The sequence below is a fragment of the Buteo buteo genome, chromosome 16 (genome assembly GCF_964188355.1).
Source record: "Buteo buteo chromosome 16, bButBut1.hap1.1, whole genome shotgun sequence".
In the NCBI taxonomy this organism is placed as follows: Eukaryota; Metazoa; Chordata; class Aves; order Accipitriformes; family Accipitridae; genus Buteo; species Buteo buteo.
This window is the reverse complement of record NC_134186.1, coordinates 10,828,263-10,844,024: the sequence shown is the minus strand read 5'-3', so window position 1 is coordinate 10,844,024 and position 15,762 is coordinate 10,828,263. Positions and strand designations below refer to the sequence as shown.

Below are 15,762 nucleotides of genomic sequence, written 5' to 3'. Positions count from 1 at the left end.
ACAGAAACTGGCTTGATGGGTGACTATTTTCTTTGGTCTGATGCTCAACCCTTATTGACTATTAACTGAGTGATACTCTGAAGAAGTAAGGGATGCTTTAGAGTATAGCATTCCATGACCTCAGATTTCTATCTACATGATGCTCTTGCTTCTCTCCCCAAAGATCTTTTTCCACCTACTGAATGGCAAGTACTGACCAACTTATGGGATACACAGCTAAGTAACATTTCTTCAAAATGTAATTTTGAGTCGAACAACAAAAGCATAATTTTCCACATCACAACACCATCTTTTATAGTTCAGAGGTCCCCAAAATGCTACTTACGTTTTTGCTAAGCATTGCCTTCTCTTTTTAACTTTCTGGATGCGATCCATTGTTTACTATTCAATTGTACAAGTTTCATATCTATGAAAACCTCAGTATTCTGTTGTTGTTACTTTGATTAATGCTTTTTTGTATTCCCAAGAGACATTTGCCTTTTTGGTTGCTTCTACAGATATCTCTGAACCAAAATCATAAATCAAATTTCTCCAAGCTACAAAATAATTTGGGTATAAGCTCAAGTCCCAGGAAACATTTGCTAATGACAACAGCAAACTTTTACCCATTCCCACCAGCAGAGTTTACCCATGGCTGGTGAGCATCCTCCAGTATAACATGCACCCATGTCGAGGTAATAACAATTTTAGACAAACTGGATCATTGCTAAAACATTGAAATCTGTTCTCAGCAAATATTTTTATGAGTCCTCTGAGTAATCTCTCTCTAGCAAGAGTGATTTAGCAGTGTCCAGAAGGACATCATTCCAGCTCTTTGCAAAGTATCAAAAGAACAAAACCAAAAATAAACAGAAAAAAAAAGAAAATAAAAAGGGAGTGGGACCTCAAAAGCAAACAAAAGAGGTCATGTTGTTCATCCTATTTCCCCAAACAGAACAAGAACATTTATGGCAAAAACATTTCAATAAATCATGTTTCAGTATAAGCATTATCTATATCTAATGCTATTTGGGAGTAATTATAATACACATATTGATCTTCATGCTATACTGCAAATACTTAACAACATGTCTTTACAAAGCTCTTTAGAAAATATTAAAAATTCAAAACACATTGTACAATTTTTTAGCCTGATTTTTTAAATAATTTTCCATAATCCATAAAAAATGTAGTACAAATTCTAACACACCATCCTCATCCTGCAGTGCATACTATCTCACGTCAAACAAGTTTTATAAAGTATGGTAACAAAATAATTTGGAGTCTTGACAGGGGAGATACTAGGATCTGTGTTAATTATTCACAGCAGTCATACTAGCTACTGAGCAAAGGCTTCCTCAGGTATAATCCACGCACTAAGAAAAGCCCCACAGAAAAAAATCAAAATCTAGATTTTAAAAAAATGCTATCATGTTTCCGATAAGAAACCTGAGGCACAGAGAGATGAAATTACTTCCCCCAAAGTGTTAAAGGAAAGAACAAGAAGCATGCAGTCCCAGCACAGCAGCCTTGCCACAGATTCAACCAGAGAGGTTAAAGGGTTACCAAGCAAAAGCAAAGCACTACAAAGCAAATACTTTTAAGCAGAAGTATTAAGCAGAAGATTTGAATGAGTAGTCAAGAAGACTAGCTCAAGAGAAATGGAGAGACATGCTCAAGAAAAAGCTTTCCACTGAATGCATTTAGGGTTGATTCAGGAAAAAAACCCAACTATTAAAGGATTCAAAGAGGCAGAGTGACAGGCTGACGATACAATTTTCACATCTGGTTATTTCATTATTGTAACCTGATCCTCCATCTCAGACATTTTATTGTATTTTGGCACAATCTACCCCTGGGAACTTGTAGAATGTTAAGCTCTAATGTGCTGTTTACTAGACTGAAATAAAAGTATACTATGTGCAGTGGTGCAAAATTCTGCCAACAAGACTTCTGCAATATATTTCTCCAATTCTGCAGGTTCTTCCCTCCTTTAAGTTTTATATCAATGTGTGGTGCTAAGAATTCATTGCCCGTTTGATTTTGCTGGTTTTTATAGTCCCAGTTCCTTATATATAGATTAGAGATTGAAAGATTGAGTTAAGAAGAGAAAATTGTAAAATGAAGAGGACAAAATAAGAGATCTATCCAAATGTAACAACATACTTCTATTTTCTTCATTTTAACCCTCATGGCATCTTTCCCGAGAGCAAAGATGCAATTTATTCTTACATTAACATAAAAATACTCTTAAAATATCAACAATATTAACTTCTAATATTAATTTTTAAAGTACAAACATTCTATTCCTCATCATGAAACTGCCTTCATACTGTATAAGTTTGATTTTTAAAAACAAGAATGGTCCAGCAAAATGCTGATGACTGCAGTACAAGGCTGAGAATTCAGAATGGCAAGCAATGTTACCTCATCTGCCTATGATTCCCTTTCACTAAATACCCTTTTTGTTATATGGCTCTGAAATTACTAACCACCAACAATGTACTAGTGTTAAACTATTTTACTGTACTATTCCAGTGGAACAAAACTAAATGAAGAGCAGAAAGAAAGCAAAGTGTAAGGTAGGTGAATAAAAGTGATACATGCACGCTCAACAACATTGCCTCAAGTGCTGCATTTCACAAGCAGGATAGCAATGCAGATGTCTTTCTGAGCTACCTTGGTACAGCAAGTGACATTTAGATAACTGACTAGGAGTAAGGAGAAAACTGGCAAGATGCTGGTTTTACTATATTCTACAAGCTACAACACTTGTAACACTTTATGATGTATTCTTTAGGTAGCATCATAGATCTTGTTTTTCTATTGTTAACAAAAAATCATCGTGGCTTGACTTCTTATACCTTCTGGAATATGGACTAGTGAAAAACATACACAACGAAATTACTGACAAATATTTGCATTAGCATCAGGCAACCTATGTGTTTTGTTGATTCGACAGTACAAAACAGGCACGTGAACACAGGCTGCACTCTTCTAGCAAGAGCAACCTGATACATAAATTAAACAGGCTATCTAATTCACTTAAGCTGTGTTTGATCAAGATACTTCACCTTGATGTTATTTCCACACGTGTTCTAAATGTGCATTTTTTGCACATTTCTGGGGTGAATTGGACAACACAACTGGAGATAAGACTGCAGCACTTGCAGGCAAACCCAAGCTAGCTGCAGTCTAGCTACCTGAGGTGAGAATCTTACAAAAAAAAACAAATCAGTGCAGGGTTTAATGTAAGCTCACTGCCCCAGTACGTACTTGTGACTCCTGGAGAGCCTGCACAAGCCCTACCGCAGCGGGTGCTGTGGCACCTTCTCAGCCAGGCTTGTCAGTACCAGCTAAACCCAGACCAGCATGGGCAGGGACGCGCACGCCGGACTCACGCCTCCAGCCTCCACACTGGCTTCCTGACCACACAAGCACCTGCTGCTGCGACGCTGGCTGCCAACAAACATCTCCCGGCTTCGCAGGAGAAATACTGACAAATAGAGCAAGACAAAAGAGAGATGATGACCCTATGTGAAAAATAACGTGTGCCTACTTCTTAGGACAACCTTTAGCAGAGCTTTTCGTTGATAAAATGTGTGCAAGGGAAGCAGCAGTCTCCAGACACATAATCAACTTAGCCTGGCCACCAGCAGGGAACAATTCAATAAGTACCAGCGAACAGCACTGTGGGTAACTTGATTTGTAGCTATTAAAATCACTTACAAATAAGAGAACTATGTAGTGTCTTAAATGACTCTATCCCACCATTACTTTCAACAGAGATTTCTATGAGCTAGTCATGAATGCAGTCCCAGATCTGTCAGCAATCAAAACCAAAAGGATAAGCTAATGAAAAGGAAATAGTCCATCTGTTTGAGTATGAACTGAAGCCTACATGCAGCTGAAGAGCACAGAAGTCAAATCCAAGATCTGCAGAGCTGGATACAAGACTTGCCAGGGCGGTTCAGTGTTTCGCCTGTTACTCAGTAAGGTGCACTAAAAACAAACAGCAATTACCCTGAGCCCTGCTAACACTCAGATTCAAGCTCTGGCATGAAGCCTTTCCTCAATTTTAAAACTGATCACATGAAAAAAATTCTAATATTGGTCGTTTCATGTTTTAGCCCACACCCTGTCCCTAAGAAACCTAACTGTTCCTCCCCACCATGTCACGCCATTGTGTAGAGGCTGACCTGACAAACTGGGAAAGGTTACCAGGATGGTGCTTTAAAGTTTAGCACATCTCAAAGTGGAATGCTCCTAAGAAAAACTCAAACAACATGTTTTAAATCACTGTGGAAATCTTGCTAAAGGAGATGTAGGCCCTCAGTGCTTGTGTTACAGTCTGTGTATGGCTGCAAACATTGAAACGTTTCTCAAGTGGAAACTGTGGTGTAAATTTGGTGTTCGAGTGCTGCAAGGTTCCAGGTGACCCAGAGTTATGTGCAGTCTAGTAACTTGCAACTGTTCTACCAGGCCATTTAAGAGCTTGTACAGCCTATTTTTATTTTACACATAAAAAGTTAGAACAATATTGTTTACTGAGTGCGAACTAATCATCCGAACAAGTAATTCCTTGAAAATAAGGATGTTCTTACCCACCTTCTGCAACTGAGGAATACAGTGAGAACAACGTTAAGTGATTTAATATGGCTATAAAGAAAGCTAATTAGCCAGGTTTGGAATGCAAACAGAAACACCAAATTGCAGAGCAGTCCAGGCTGGACAGGAAAGCCAGTGGTCTCCAGCCCAGCCTCCTGCTCAGAGCCAGGTCTTTGAGATCACACCAGGGTGCTCAGGTCTTCACCCAGCCGGGTCTTGAAAACCTCCAAGGATGGAGACTCTAAACCTCTTTGGATACCCCTATCACTTGACTGTCCTAATGGTGGAAAAGCTTTTCCTTCTATCACACTGGAACTTCTGTCATTCCAGCTGGTCTGGTTCTTACCCTACTCCTTCCCTCAGGCTATTTATCCAGACCCCTGTAACCAGAGACCACGTCAGCAGCACGCATTTTCAGGGGCAGGCAGCCAGCAAGGAGCATGCAGTGAGCCCGGACACCTTCAACAGCAGTCTTGCTTACACCATTCACATTGAAGGTGCAAACTGCCCTGTGATACCGCTCAAAATTTAGGCCTTACTCCATGTGCCTAAAAATCAGCTGTCATGTGAAAAAAACCTGCATGCACTGGAAGCATTAAGTGGCAGACTTTCTGCCCTAGCCACCTGCTGATATTTGCGAAGAGATATTCACAGGGAGGAAATTCAGAAATGCACTTTCAAAAAAAAGACACAAGGACAGAAGGAAATTCAGGATGGTCTTGATATTCTGTTATTCTCAAAAGCAGTGGGGATCTGCAGCTGCTGTTTTTTCTAGCCCTCAAGGGCCAACTCTTGGTGCAAAGGGTGGGACATAAACAAAATGGAAATTGTTTGCAACATGGGAATAGTGCTCTGTATTTTGTAAAAGTTGCAAAAGCCTAATTACAGGGAGAAGAAAGAAAGGGATTTATTTCAGTAATGGAAAAGAAAGGAAAGTACAGAGTGAAAAAGGTGAAACATTTTGCTAGCTTATCACAGCTAATGTAAAATGACATAGGAATGGGAGTACCACTTTCAAGCATTGTAGAAATGGCATAATGAGATTTTCTTATCAACTGGAGGAAACATGACTGAATGGATTATGATCTCTGAAATAAACGGATGTAATTTACCTTAAATTATCAGATGCCTATCAGAAAGAGACCTATTTATGAAATAAACAGTATAACCCAATTCAAAGTGGCTATATAATTCAAGACAACCCCTCCCCCCCCTTCACTGTACTTGCTTAACCATTCTTGACAAATAGAGATCAAAAGACCCACCTAAGCTAATTGGCTGTTAACATTATAGTCTCTTGCACATGAAAATGAACTGCTTGGCTGAAAATACCAGCACCCACTTTTGGGGATGTGACTCCTTTTGGCACAGAAAACATTACCCTGCACTAGTTACTCAGCTTCAACGTAGCAGAAGATGGACTTGGTTGTAATGGGAATCCACATGACAGAAAATGACTGCCAGTACTGGAAAAAAGGAAGGTTTCATATTCTCAGTGTTAACTCTGCTACAGAGGGAATTCCTTTGGTACTTCCTTACTTTCCCAGTGCAGTGATAATGACATGGAAACGAATCACAAGCATTAGGGCTGTTTGGAGCTCATCAAAATGACGTATCTATAGGACCTTCCACCAGCACATCATCCAGCACAGCTCAATGAGGCAGTACAGGATGTAAAGACCAGCTGCTGGCAGCATGAGCAGCCTGATACCACTAGCAATTTCTCAGCCACAGGGAAATCTTACAGTAGAGAGAAACTGAACTTTGGCTACTGTTTCGCTAGAGTAGCGCCAAGTACTCTAGAGGGCAAGGTAATCAGTAAATCCTCATTTAGGGCCTAGAGGCATGTCATTCAAGAGGAATTTGTTCAAACTAATTGGCTTTAGACAGAAGTGGTGTCACTCATCCCATTTTGCCATAGTTTTCAGGCCTATTCAGAGCCTTACAGAAGAAAACAGAGATCAAGAAGTGAGAGGTACCAGGGAGATTATGTTTCAAGAGCTCTTGAGCAGGACAGTACTTTACACTGGCTGTTGGTTTCTGAGTCCCCAGTCCTGCTTCAAGCCACGATAAAGGAAAATTTGAGACGGTGAGCAGAAGATAAAGTGTTTTCTTACCAAAGTTCCCCAAGCTCTTCTCTCTTGTATCTACTCGCATCTCCAGGGCCTTCACTTGCTGCAGGTCATCTACCCCTGTCAAAACTTTCTGTAAAGATAAGCAGAGATATATGCATACTCTCATGCAATAAACCAGCTGACAGAGGAGCAAAAAGATGTAGAAAGGCTTTCAAACAGTGCTTTGTCAACACATACTCCAGGTCAAAATGGCTAGATGTGCAATCACAGGGAAATAAATTTAGTATTTGGATATCTTTTTTTCCTCATGGCTCTGAATTATATCTCACATAACTTCCACATTGCTTAAAGAGTCAAGGCTGAGGGTTACTTTCAAGCTGCAAATCAACAACAGACTTACACGACAATTAACTTCATTTAAACAGTATGTCCATACTGTTACAAATATTCTGATAAGTAAAAATTTTATATATAAGCTGGGTTTGATCAAAAGGTAAAGACTGTAGAATATAGGGGTTTGAAGCTCGCAATGTAGTCATCGAAACTTAGGAACACACAAAATGTGCTGTATACAGTCATAAGAAAATAAGTATTGTCTAAAATTAGTTAACCATAGAAACTTCGACCGATTTGTTAGTTTGTAGTGTTTTGTCCTAAGAAACTAAGAGAGATCGTTATGGACCTTAGTTCTGTTGCTTAGAAACCCCACTTTGATCAAGATTCCAGTTAGTGGAATTAAGTAAGATTAACCAATGAATGTTTTAGTATAAGAATATTGATAAGGTGGTATGACTGAGGGCCAATCACTAGAAACGTTAAATTCAAGAATTAACATTGAATGTACTTTTATGTAAATCTAATACATGATGGCGAAAATCATACTGCGCAGAATCACATAAGAGAGGTCAACTATTGGACAAAGTGAGGAAGACTATGGAAGACCACCAGAGGGCTTCTGAAGACCACCAGAGACATCACCACACCTGCGTAAAAGGGACATTTACATATGCTAATGATTTATCGGACAGTTGATGATTATGTATGACATTTCCCAGAAATTTAGAATATGTATAACAGGTGTATATTTAACCTGCATGATTAAACCAGACAGGTGCACACACTAGGTGGAGTGATCCCCTGTGTGCCCAGCGCTGCAATAAAGAAGTGCCTGCTTCTTAACTTCTCATTGCTGTTAAGGAGTTTTATTCTGGATTTCGGCAACAATACTTTAAGATTTGCTTAAGTCTGGTACTAATCCTCAGCAGATAGGAAGTGTTACCCTTAAGCATCACCTCTAATCAAAAAGGCACTAGATAGTAAAACTCAACAAAACACAGTTTAGCCTTTTAACCCAAAACTATGAAAAGTAAACATGATTTTAGCTCAAGCAGCTCACTTTTCTGAAAGAAGACAACACTAATTACAAGAATTACAAATTCCTTTGAAAAGACCTAGGCAATGCAAATAGAAGCCTCCAAAATCTTTCATTGTTTCTGCAAAATCTTAGTAATAGGATCAACCACTGCATTAAGCAAGGGTGTGTGTGTGTGTGTGTGAATGCAGGATCTTTCTTAATATCCTAAAGTCTGTGTTGATAGGTACATGTAGATTTTGCCTTGGCAGAGGTAAGCAGGAGGACAGAAACAAGCAGAAACTATATGCAGAGGAGAGAGGGAAACTCTAGGACAGCAATGAAAACTACAGCAAGGCTGTGAAGTCCTAAGATACCAATTCCACAAGCAGCTGAAGCAACCTCAAGTTACCACTGCTCTCATCCCCGGTTCCTTCTTGCTGTGACCCATCTCCTCTCTCTCCCCAGCTTCTCTCATTGAGGCTACACGTCCCCCCACCTTCTTTGCATCAGCTTTGGGTGCTTAGTGGATCCTTCCAGGCACAAATTCAACAAAACAGACCAGGAGAGAACTGTATCCTTTCTTTCTGATGGGTTAGTGGTTCATGGAGAGGGTGTGAAACACTCCTTGAGAGATGAGAAACAATGCTTTTGTGTCACAATAACTGAGAGAGTCGATGCTATGCATACTGATACAACTGCTAAATTTTCACCCTTCTGTGCCAAAAGAGTTAGGACCTGGGGCTAAAAAAGTCCACTTCAAAGAAACAGCTGACCCTGGCATCAGTGTCTCCTCCTCAGTAATGCAGTCAACAGGGTGGGTTGAAACAAGTATTGTCACCTGCCTTTTGCCCCTCTATTTAAGATGAAGGCAGGAAGTCATTCCAGAACCTTCAAGTACAGGAGACAAGTTTTCTTACTATTAAAAAGTTACAACATTCTTTAGTTTATTTAATAAGGGGGAAATCATTCATTAGAAGTGAATGTGTAGGACCACCTCTGTTTATGAGTTTTGGGAAGAAAAAATAACCACAAGAACATCCAGTTCATTTTGCAGGGAAAACCAGCAGTTGCGACATTCCTGCTCATCACGTAAAATTTGTATTGTGCACAAGCAGCTGCAACTCCATTCACTCTGATGGTTACACATCCTTCTACAAACAAAGGACCAAACATACTCCTAGTATAACTGAGATGACAGTTTAAAAGGGCATAGTTTCCTGAAAATGCTGAGCATCCCTCCTTGAAAAACTGGATCCCTTTGTGAGGTCTTGACTTGGACTCCTAAGAAACAGAATTATCCAAAATCTTCAACTGCTTTTAAATTGTCTTTAAAACATTGTGTTTAAAATTATTTTTACTCTTGTTTTTGTAAACTGTGATTTTAAGCAGGCTGAACCTAAGAAAGCTTCTAGACTTTCTTGCCTCTCCACTAGAGTATGAGAAACAAAGGTCTAAGGTGAAAACTTGTGAGTCTCCAAAGGCATCCAGAAATTTACTTTCTATCCCCAGATGCAGCCACCACAAAAATGGGTTTGCTCTTGCAAAGAAGGCAAGCTTACCAACTACGGACTGCTTTATCCCCCCAAGTAAACACAAGATCCCTCACTGCAAGACACATTTTGCAGTAACCCTTTTCAGCACATGACACTGCCTGTCATATAGCACGAGAGTACGTGAGAAACAAGAGCTAGCTGATGTCCTGGCACACAACCATGCACTTGGATTGCTGGACTTGGACACAAGCTTATTGTCATTAAAGGAAGCTGCTTCTGAAAAATACCTCCCCCCTCCCCATCAAAACAGTCTTAAGAGCCTACATTGTTAGAAGACAGAATAGGAAGAAGTCTCAGAACAAGTAGGGTCATACACTTTGTCAGTAGAGTAGCAGAAGGTCCTGGCACCATGAGGAGCCTTTGCCTTTCTCCTTTGCTGTCTGCAAGTTCCCTGCACACTGTTCTTCCTTCTGCTGTATTCTAGACAGCCTCCTTTCACAGTTCTGCTTCTTGTTCTCCTCTTTCAAAATCCAAGCACAAAAGCTGCATAAAGTTATATTCTCTCCTCTTCTAGGGTTCCCTATTCCTTTCCCTCATACCAGGAATTACCAGTGTGCTTCTCTGCCCTCCTTTTCCTCTTCCAGATCCACCATTTGTACTTTTTCCCCTGTCTGAGAGATGAGCTGCTTAGTGCATCCATATTTTGTACTGCAACAAGCAGAGCTGTGGCTCCAGTGCTGGAAAGGGTTATTGGTTGCCATCACCAGCTCTTTGAACTATAGATAGCTGCCTTAAAGCATGTGCTAAACAGATGCGACAGACTCCATGTGTTCTTGGTCCCCACTTCCCTGTTCTGCTTTTCCAAGAGTCTCTGTGAAAGTCACTGTCCTTCTATCTGCTGATACCAAGGAGGTGCCTGGAGAGTTTGGAACCGATTGGCTGTGGGATGCAAAAGCTGTTGTACTATATGAAGGAAATGAGAAATGCTCTTGGGTTGAGGATATTAGCTCATTGAAAGGCACTAGAAGCACAGACACCCCAGGTGTTGACTGCAACCTAGTTAGCAAGCAAAAGGCCAGGGCGGCAGTTCAAGAGGTTACGTGGTGAACAGTTCCTGTGGAAAATAGTTAGGACACTCCTACTCCCCAGACACCTTTCTTGGCATACTGGTGCAGCTGGAAGTGCAATATGCTTCACGTGTCACAGCTAAAATTCTGGCACCAGGAATGAGGGAGATTTAGGGAAGGACATGGAAATGTTTAAACAAAGATGACACATATTTAGCAGGATCTCCCTTTTATGTTGTTGTTTAATGTCAAAGCACAGGAACCTTCATCAAAATTTGAAAGGAGGGATATTTAGGAAGAATTTTGCTGCTATTGGGTAACAAAAGGAAAAAAAAAAAATCATGGCCAAACACACTGAAGCATCAGCTTGGACAGAGATGTCTGGCACCACAGGGATCGAAGTGATGCTAAGAAGGCGCTCTACATCTCTTTCTTCCTCCGGCCACACCAGGTCTAGGCTCCTGCCCTAATTCAGAGGTATCCCACTGTGGCTTCAGGTAAAGACTGCCTGCCCACAGCTCAAAGGGCTGTTTTGACAGCCTGGGACAGAAGCTGTCTCTGCCTGTGCCCCAGGAATGCTTACAGACATGAAGGTGCTGTGCCATCTAGGGATTTCTTTGGCTGTTTACGGCTGCTCAGCCTCAACATAGAGCAGACAAAAAGGGACCAAGGATCTGTTCTAGGCAGAGTTGGATATACTCAGAGTTATTTTACATCAAAAAGATACCTTGAAAAAAATAACTATAATTCCAGGCTGATTGTTGGTGTTCAGAGAGGATTCTTCTTGCCATCCATCTACTGTGCAGCAAGGTAGGTATTGGATAGATAGAGCAGGAGGATGTTTTCTGAAGAATCAGACTTCAAAATCTTTCTGGCACATGATGTTCAAGAAAGTGGCCTGACAGCTTGATTCTGGGCAGCAAGCGTTATACTACACCCTAAATTTGTTTATTTGAAAGGATAAATTTCCATGGTAAAGCACTGCACAATTCTTTGAAGATGAACACATGATAAGTAAAACAAAGATGGATAAAGTTCACTTTATATTTTTGCACCTCCTTCAAAATAGGAGTAAAACTATTTTCCATGAGACCATGCAGGAGCTATTGGTAAATAATTTAGCCAGTATGTAAAGAAGCAGCTCCATGATGGCTCACAAACCATTCCTATCATGCAAAATGTCTGGCCAATATCTAACTGGAAAGTGTGCACTAGTTTGGAAAGCTTGTCCTCTGACTGACAAGAAGAGCCAATAAGTATTCTGTAAAAAACTGCAAGTGAAAAAATACTTCTGTGCTTGCAGAGCTTCCCAATTGGCAAAACAGTCACCTGGGGATGCTGGGAAATCCAGCTCAAGTCCCACTTGCAACTCTCTGTAAATTCCTCAATTGGCAAATAATATCTGTTTAATTAAAGCTGGTGTATACAACTGATTTCTTCTCTCTGCCGTAGATTTTTCACATACTCTAAGAAAAGTAGATATGTTGCTGAAGAGCATGTTGCATGCAGCTGTCAGAGAAGCATTTCCAGCTGTGCATTTATTTTGCTGATCCTGGTTAATTTGGCTAAAACAGGAATTCCTGAGTGGTGAGCTTATTTTCTTTTAATACTACACCTGTATGCAAATACTGGATTCATGTCCATTCATGTGTTCATTGCTTTTTGCAGGGATTTTATTTCAAAGTCCCAACTCAAGTATAATCTCTCCCTGCACAAAAAAATTAATGTTGCTTTAAGTATGAAAAAATATTTCTTCTAAGAAGAAGGTTTTAAGTGATTCTAAGTCAAAGGATTTTCAATGAGAGGGAACAGAACTTCCCTGTGGTCCCACATGCAATCTTCCTTTCAAAATGGCTAAACGCTGCAGATGCCCATAATTACAATATTTAGCTATATTTCACTGCTTTCTGCATATACATACAAATACATTCTCTCAGTTCAGATGAAGAGATTAGCTAGGCGTTCAATCTGTGATAGAGAGATCTTCTTGGGTTGTATGAAAAGTGTAGATGAGGGCAATAATTATGAAATTTAAGTGGTGGTGGATGCATTAGTAAAGAAGTCTTTATTCTTGTGCCGAAGCCTCCAAGTCACACCAACAGATCTACATGGATAGGTTCCTGCCTAGTCTTGCCATCTCCAGTTCAGCTCCCCACTGACTCGTGCTGGGGATTCACACTACTGGCACCTTCTGACACCTTCTTTTTTTGAACCAGTATTAAGGGTCTGATGCTGCAAGTTGCTGGGAGACCTCCTAATTATCGCAAACTTCAAAGGGCACATGGGGCACCAGAAACTATACAGGAGGTTTGCTATCTCCCAGAAATAGCCTGTATCATTTCCGGAAGAGGAGACAAGCTCAGTTTTAACTATGCACTGAATTAACAAGCAGGTCAGGAATGGACAGAATAATAGATATTCTTATATCAATCTTTGCTTTAAATTTGTTTTAAGGATTTACTTCCCTTCACAGAGTTATGAAAAAGTCATAGCCCAATATTAATTCTTTTTCCTATCTAGCAATTAGTTGCACAAGTACCTACAATCACTCCTCAATGTTGTGTCACTGAACATGCAAAACTTAAGAATGTAATCTGCCATTTTATGTTAGCTAAGCAGCTGTGACTGTATGCAAATAGAAATCTGGGGTTTTTTCATATAAAGGCATGCATATGTGTGTGTATGCATATAAATATAAAGATACCTGATGTGACAATTTGAATGCAAAACATCAGATGCCTAAGTAGCAGGATGAACAGCAATACAAGAACTAAAGCCTTCACTGTAGTAAAGGCATTAGTATTAGGATAAGAACATATAAAAGGAAAACTCTGAAACTAAATGAGGCTTCATAATTTTTTTCCTGTTCACAGTATTAAGTTTACTACTATCTGCTACGTTGAGCAATCTGATATAACTTTGAAATTAGCTGTGCTTTGAGCAGAATATCGAACTGGAAGACCTCCAGAGGTCCCTTCAAACCTTTTTTTAAATTATTACTTTTAAAATTATTATATAATTCTAAAGAAGAATTCAGCAGATCCAATTTCAGTCAGTTACTTCCATCTCCTTGACTCCACTTAATTTATCAAGATTTTGCACTTGCTTCCTTGATCTCCATTTTTTTCTCAAATCCATTTAGCTTACAACTGGGAGGAAAACTTTCTGTGAAGGAAAAAGGAAACAACTGAGTCATTTCAGCAAGAATCCAATCTGTTGTTCCAGGACCCTCCAGGATTTTCTTCTCCCCATGAGGATGAGTGCATACCACATGAAATACACCCTAACCTCCTGAGCAACAAAACTAAACATGACTTCCAAACACATGTTCCTAAGTTTAAAAAAACATGACTAACTGGAGCAGGATCAATAAACAGCGAAATGAGAAGAATACTTACTTTCTTCTCTAAACATCACACACAAATGTGATTAGTTTTGATAATGTGACAATATCTGGAAGATCATTTGACCTTGTAAAATTAGTTTATTCTGTGAAGTGGAATGTTCTTTGTGGAAGTCAAGAAAGGATTCTTTGCAAACAGTGGGGAGGGGATGGGGGTTAATAGAACAAAACAAAAATCTGATTCAAAACAGGTGGAGACCTTAATTTCCGTTCCTCCACACTTAATGAGAAATCTGTGCCACAGCCCTAATAAAGTAAAAAATTAATTGCCATGTATTGCCCATTAATAGCCAGTTTTCAGAACAAAGGGAGAATGGGGAATTTGCTCACCCTGGTATTCTACAACATCTGACAACAACATGTAAGCACAACACAAGTACAGGCAGAGCAAGGAGCTGGAAATATTAGTAGGACAGGTACAAATGGAAAAGCAAGAACACCTATTCATGTAGATGAAGATTAAACAGTACAACAGAAAACTGACATTGATATTAGCAGAAAGAATGAAAAGAACATCTAATGATACCAACCCTTGCCATCAAAAGCTTTTGACCTGTAGCTTGGATGAAGAGTATTCAAATATGAAAGGGCATTACATGACATTGCAGCAACAGAGATAGCAGTAAGCAGAAACTACAGAAGATGCGATTAACATAACAGGGATATGGAATCACACAGGATTTTAAAGTGAACATTATGCTGAAATGAGGCCACAGAAAACCACAAACCCTGTAGTGAGCAAGCATAAAGATTTAGGTGAGGTGAGGATCCACTATGGAGAGGAAGAGAACAGGCAAGGGACCAATGGTTTTGTGGAAGTTGTCTTATGTGCTATAGGGTCCAAGAAGGCAAGAAGGAAAGGAAAAAAAAAGAAAGTAAGAATCAGTTTAAGGCAAACTTTCCTCTCTTTAGAGGAAAACAACCCAGAAAAAAAGTGAAAGAGTACACGTATCACACCTTTTAGAGAGTCCTTAATAATAAGGACTGCTAATGGAGACTGCTAATGTTTTCACTGCTAAACAGACTGCCATCCCCTGGAAAAAGGACAAAATGAGTAAAATGTGCAGCTAGAGATGGGGCCACAGGCTGCAATTCAAGGCGCCCAATCTTCACAGATTCTGCACAGCTAGACCTTCCAGCCTCCTCAAGCTCAAACCGAACTGGTGCAAGACAGAACATTGCAAGGGCAAGAAGTAAAGCTGAGTATCTGTCTCAGAACAAAAACCTTCCTCAGGAACCTCCATCAGGTTTCCAGAAACCTGCCTACACAACACTGCAGAACTGGAGCCTATGTCCTTATTTGAACATAAAATAATTTTACCTTACGAGCATGTATTTTAAAAATCTATTAGTTTCCTTCTCAGAGCATGTCAGTGAATACAATCAATAACTCCTAAAATATACACAATAAATGACAATCAAGAAGATATTGCAAGTGTATTGATTTAAGCAAAACAACCTTTCAAACCGTTGGGTTATCAATGGCATGTGGTTCCTTAAAAAAATATGCATGTAAAAACTTGTTTCGGATTAAATGTTTGAACAGTGTCTCTATTTTTACATTTGCAAATCCAGAGGAAGTAAATTTATGGAAGCAGTAGTTTCCATTTGATTAACATAAAAGTCAGAGAATAGATAGATTGGATATGTTATAAAACAAGCTATAAACATTGTAAATGTTTCCTTGACAATGTCATATAATTTTTCCTCTGAGCAGGAAGTATCCCAGCTATGCCAACACAACTGTCAGGTTCCAGGGCCAGGAAATGACTGTGTCCAGAAA

The 15,762-nt window shown here is 39.7% G+C and overlaps 1 protein-coding gene across 3 annotated transcripts in view; it reads right to left on the bottom strand.

The window, feature by feature from the left end:
- Positions 1-15,762, bottom strand: part of LRRC56 (leucine rich repeat containing 56) — a 75,654-nt gene that overhangs the window by 44,790 nt on the left and 15,102 nt on the right. For all 3 annotated transcript variants that reach the window (XM_075047829.1, XM_075047830.1, XM_075047831.1), the window contains one exon: positions 6,705-6,792. In XM_075047829.1, coding sequence (XP_074903930.1) covers positions 6,705-6,792 — 88 coding nt within the window. The remainder of the gene's footprint in view (positions 1-6,704; positions 6,793-15,762) is intronic.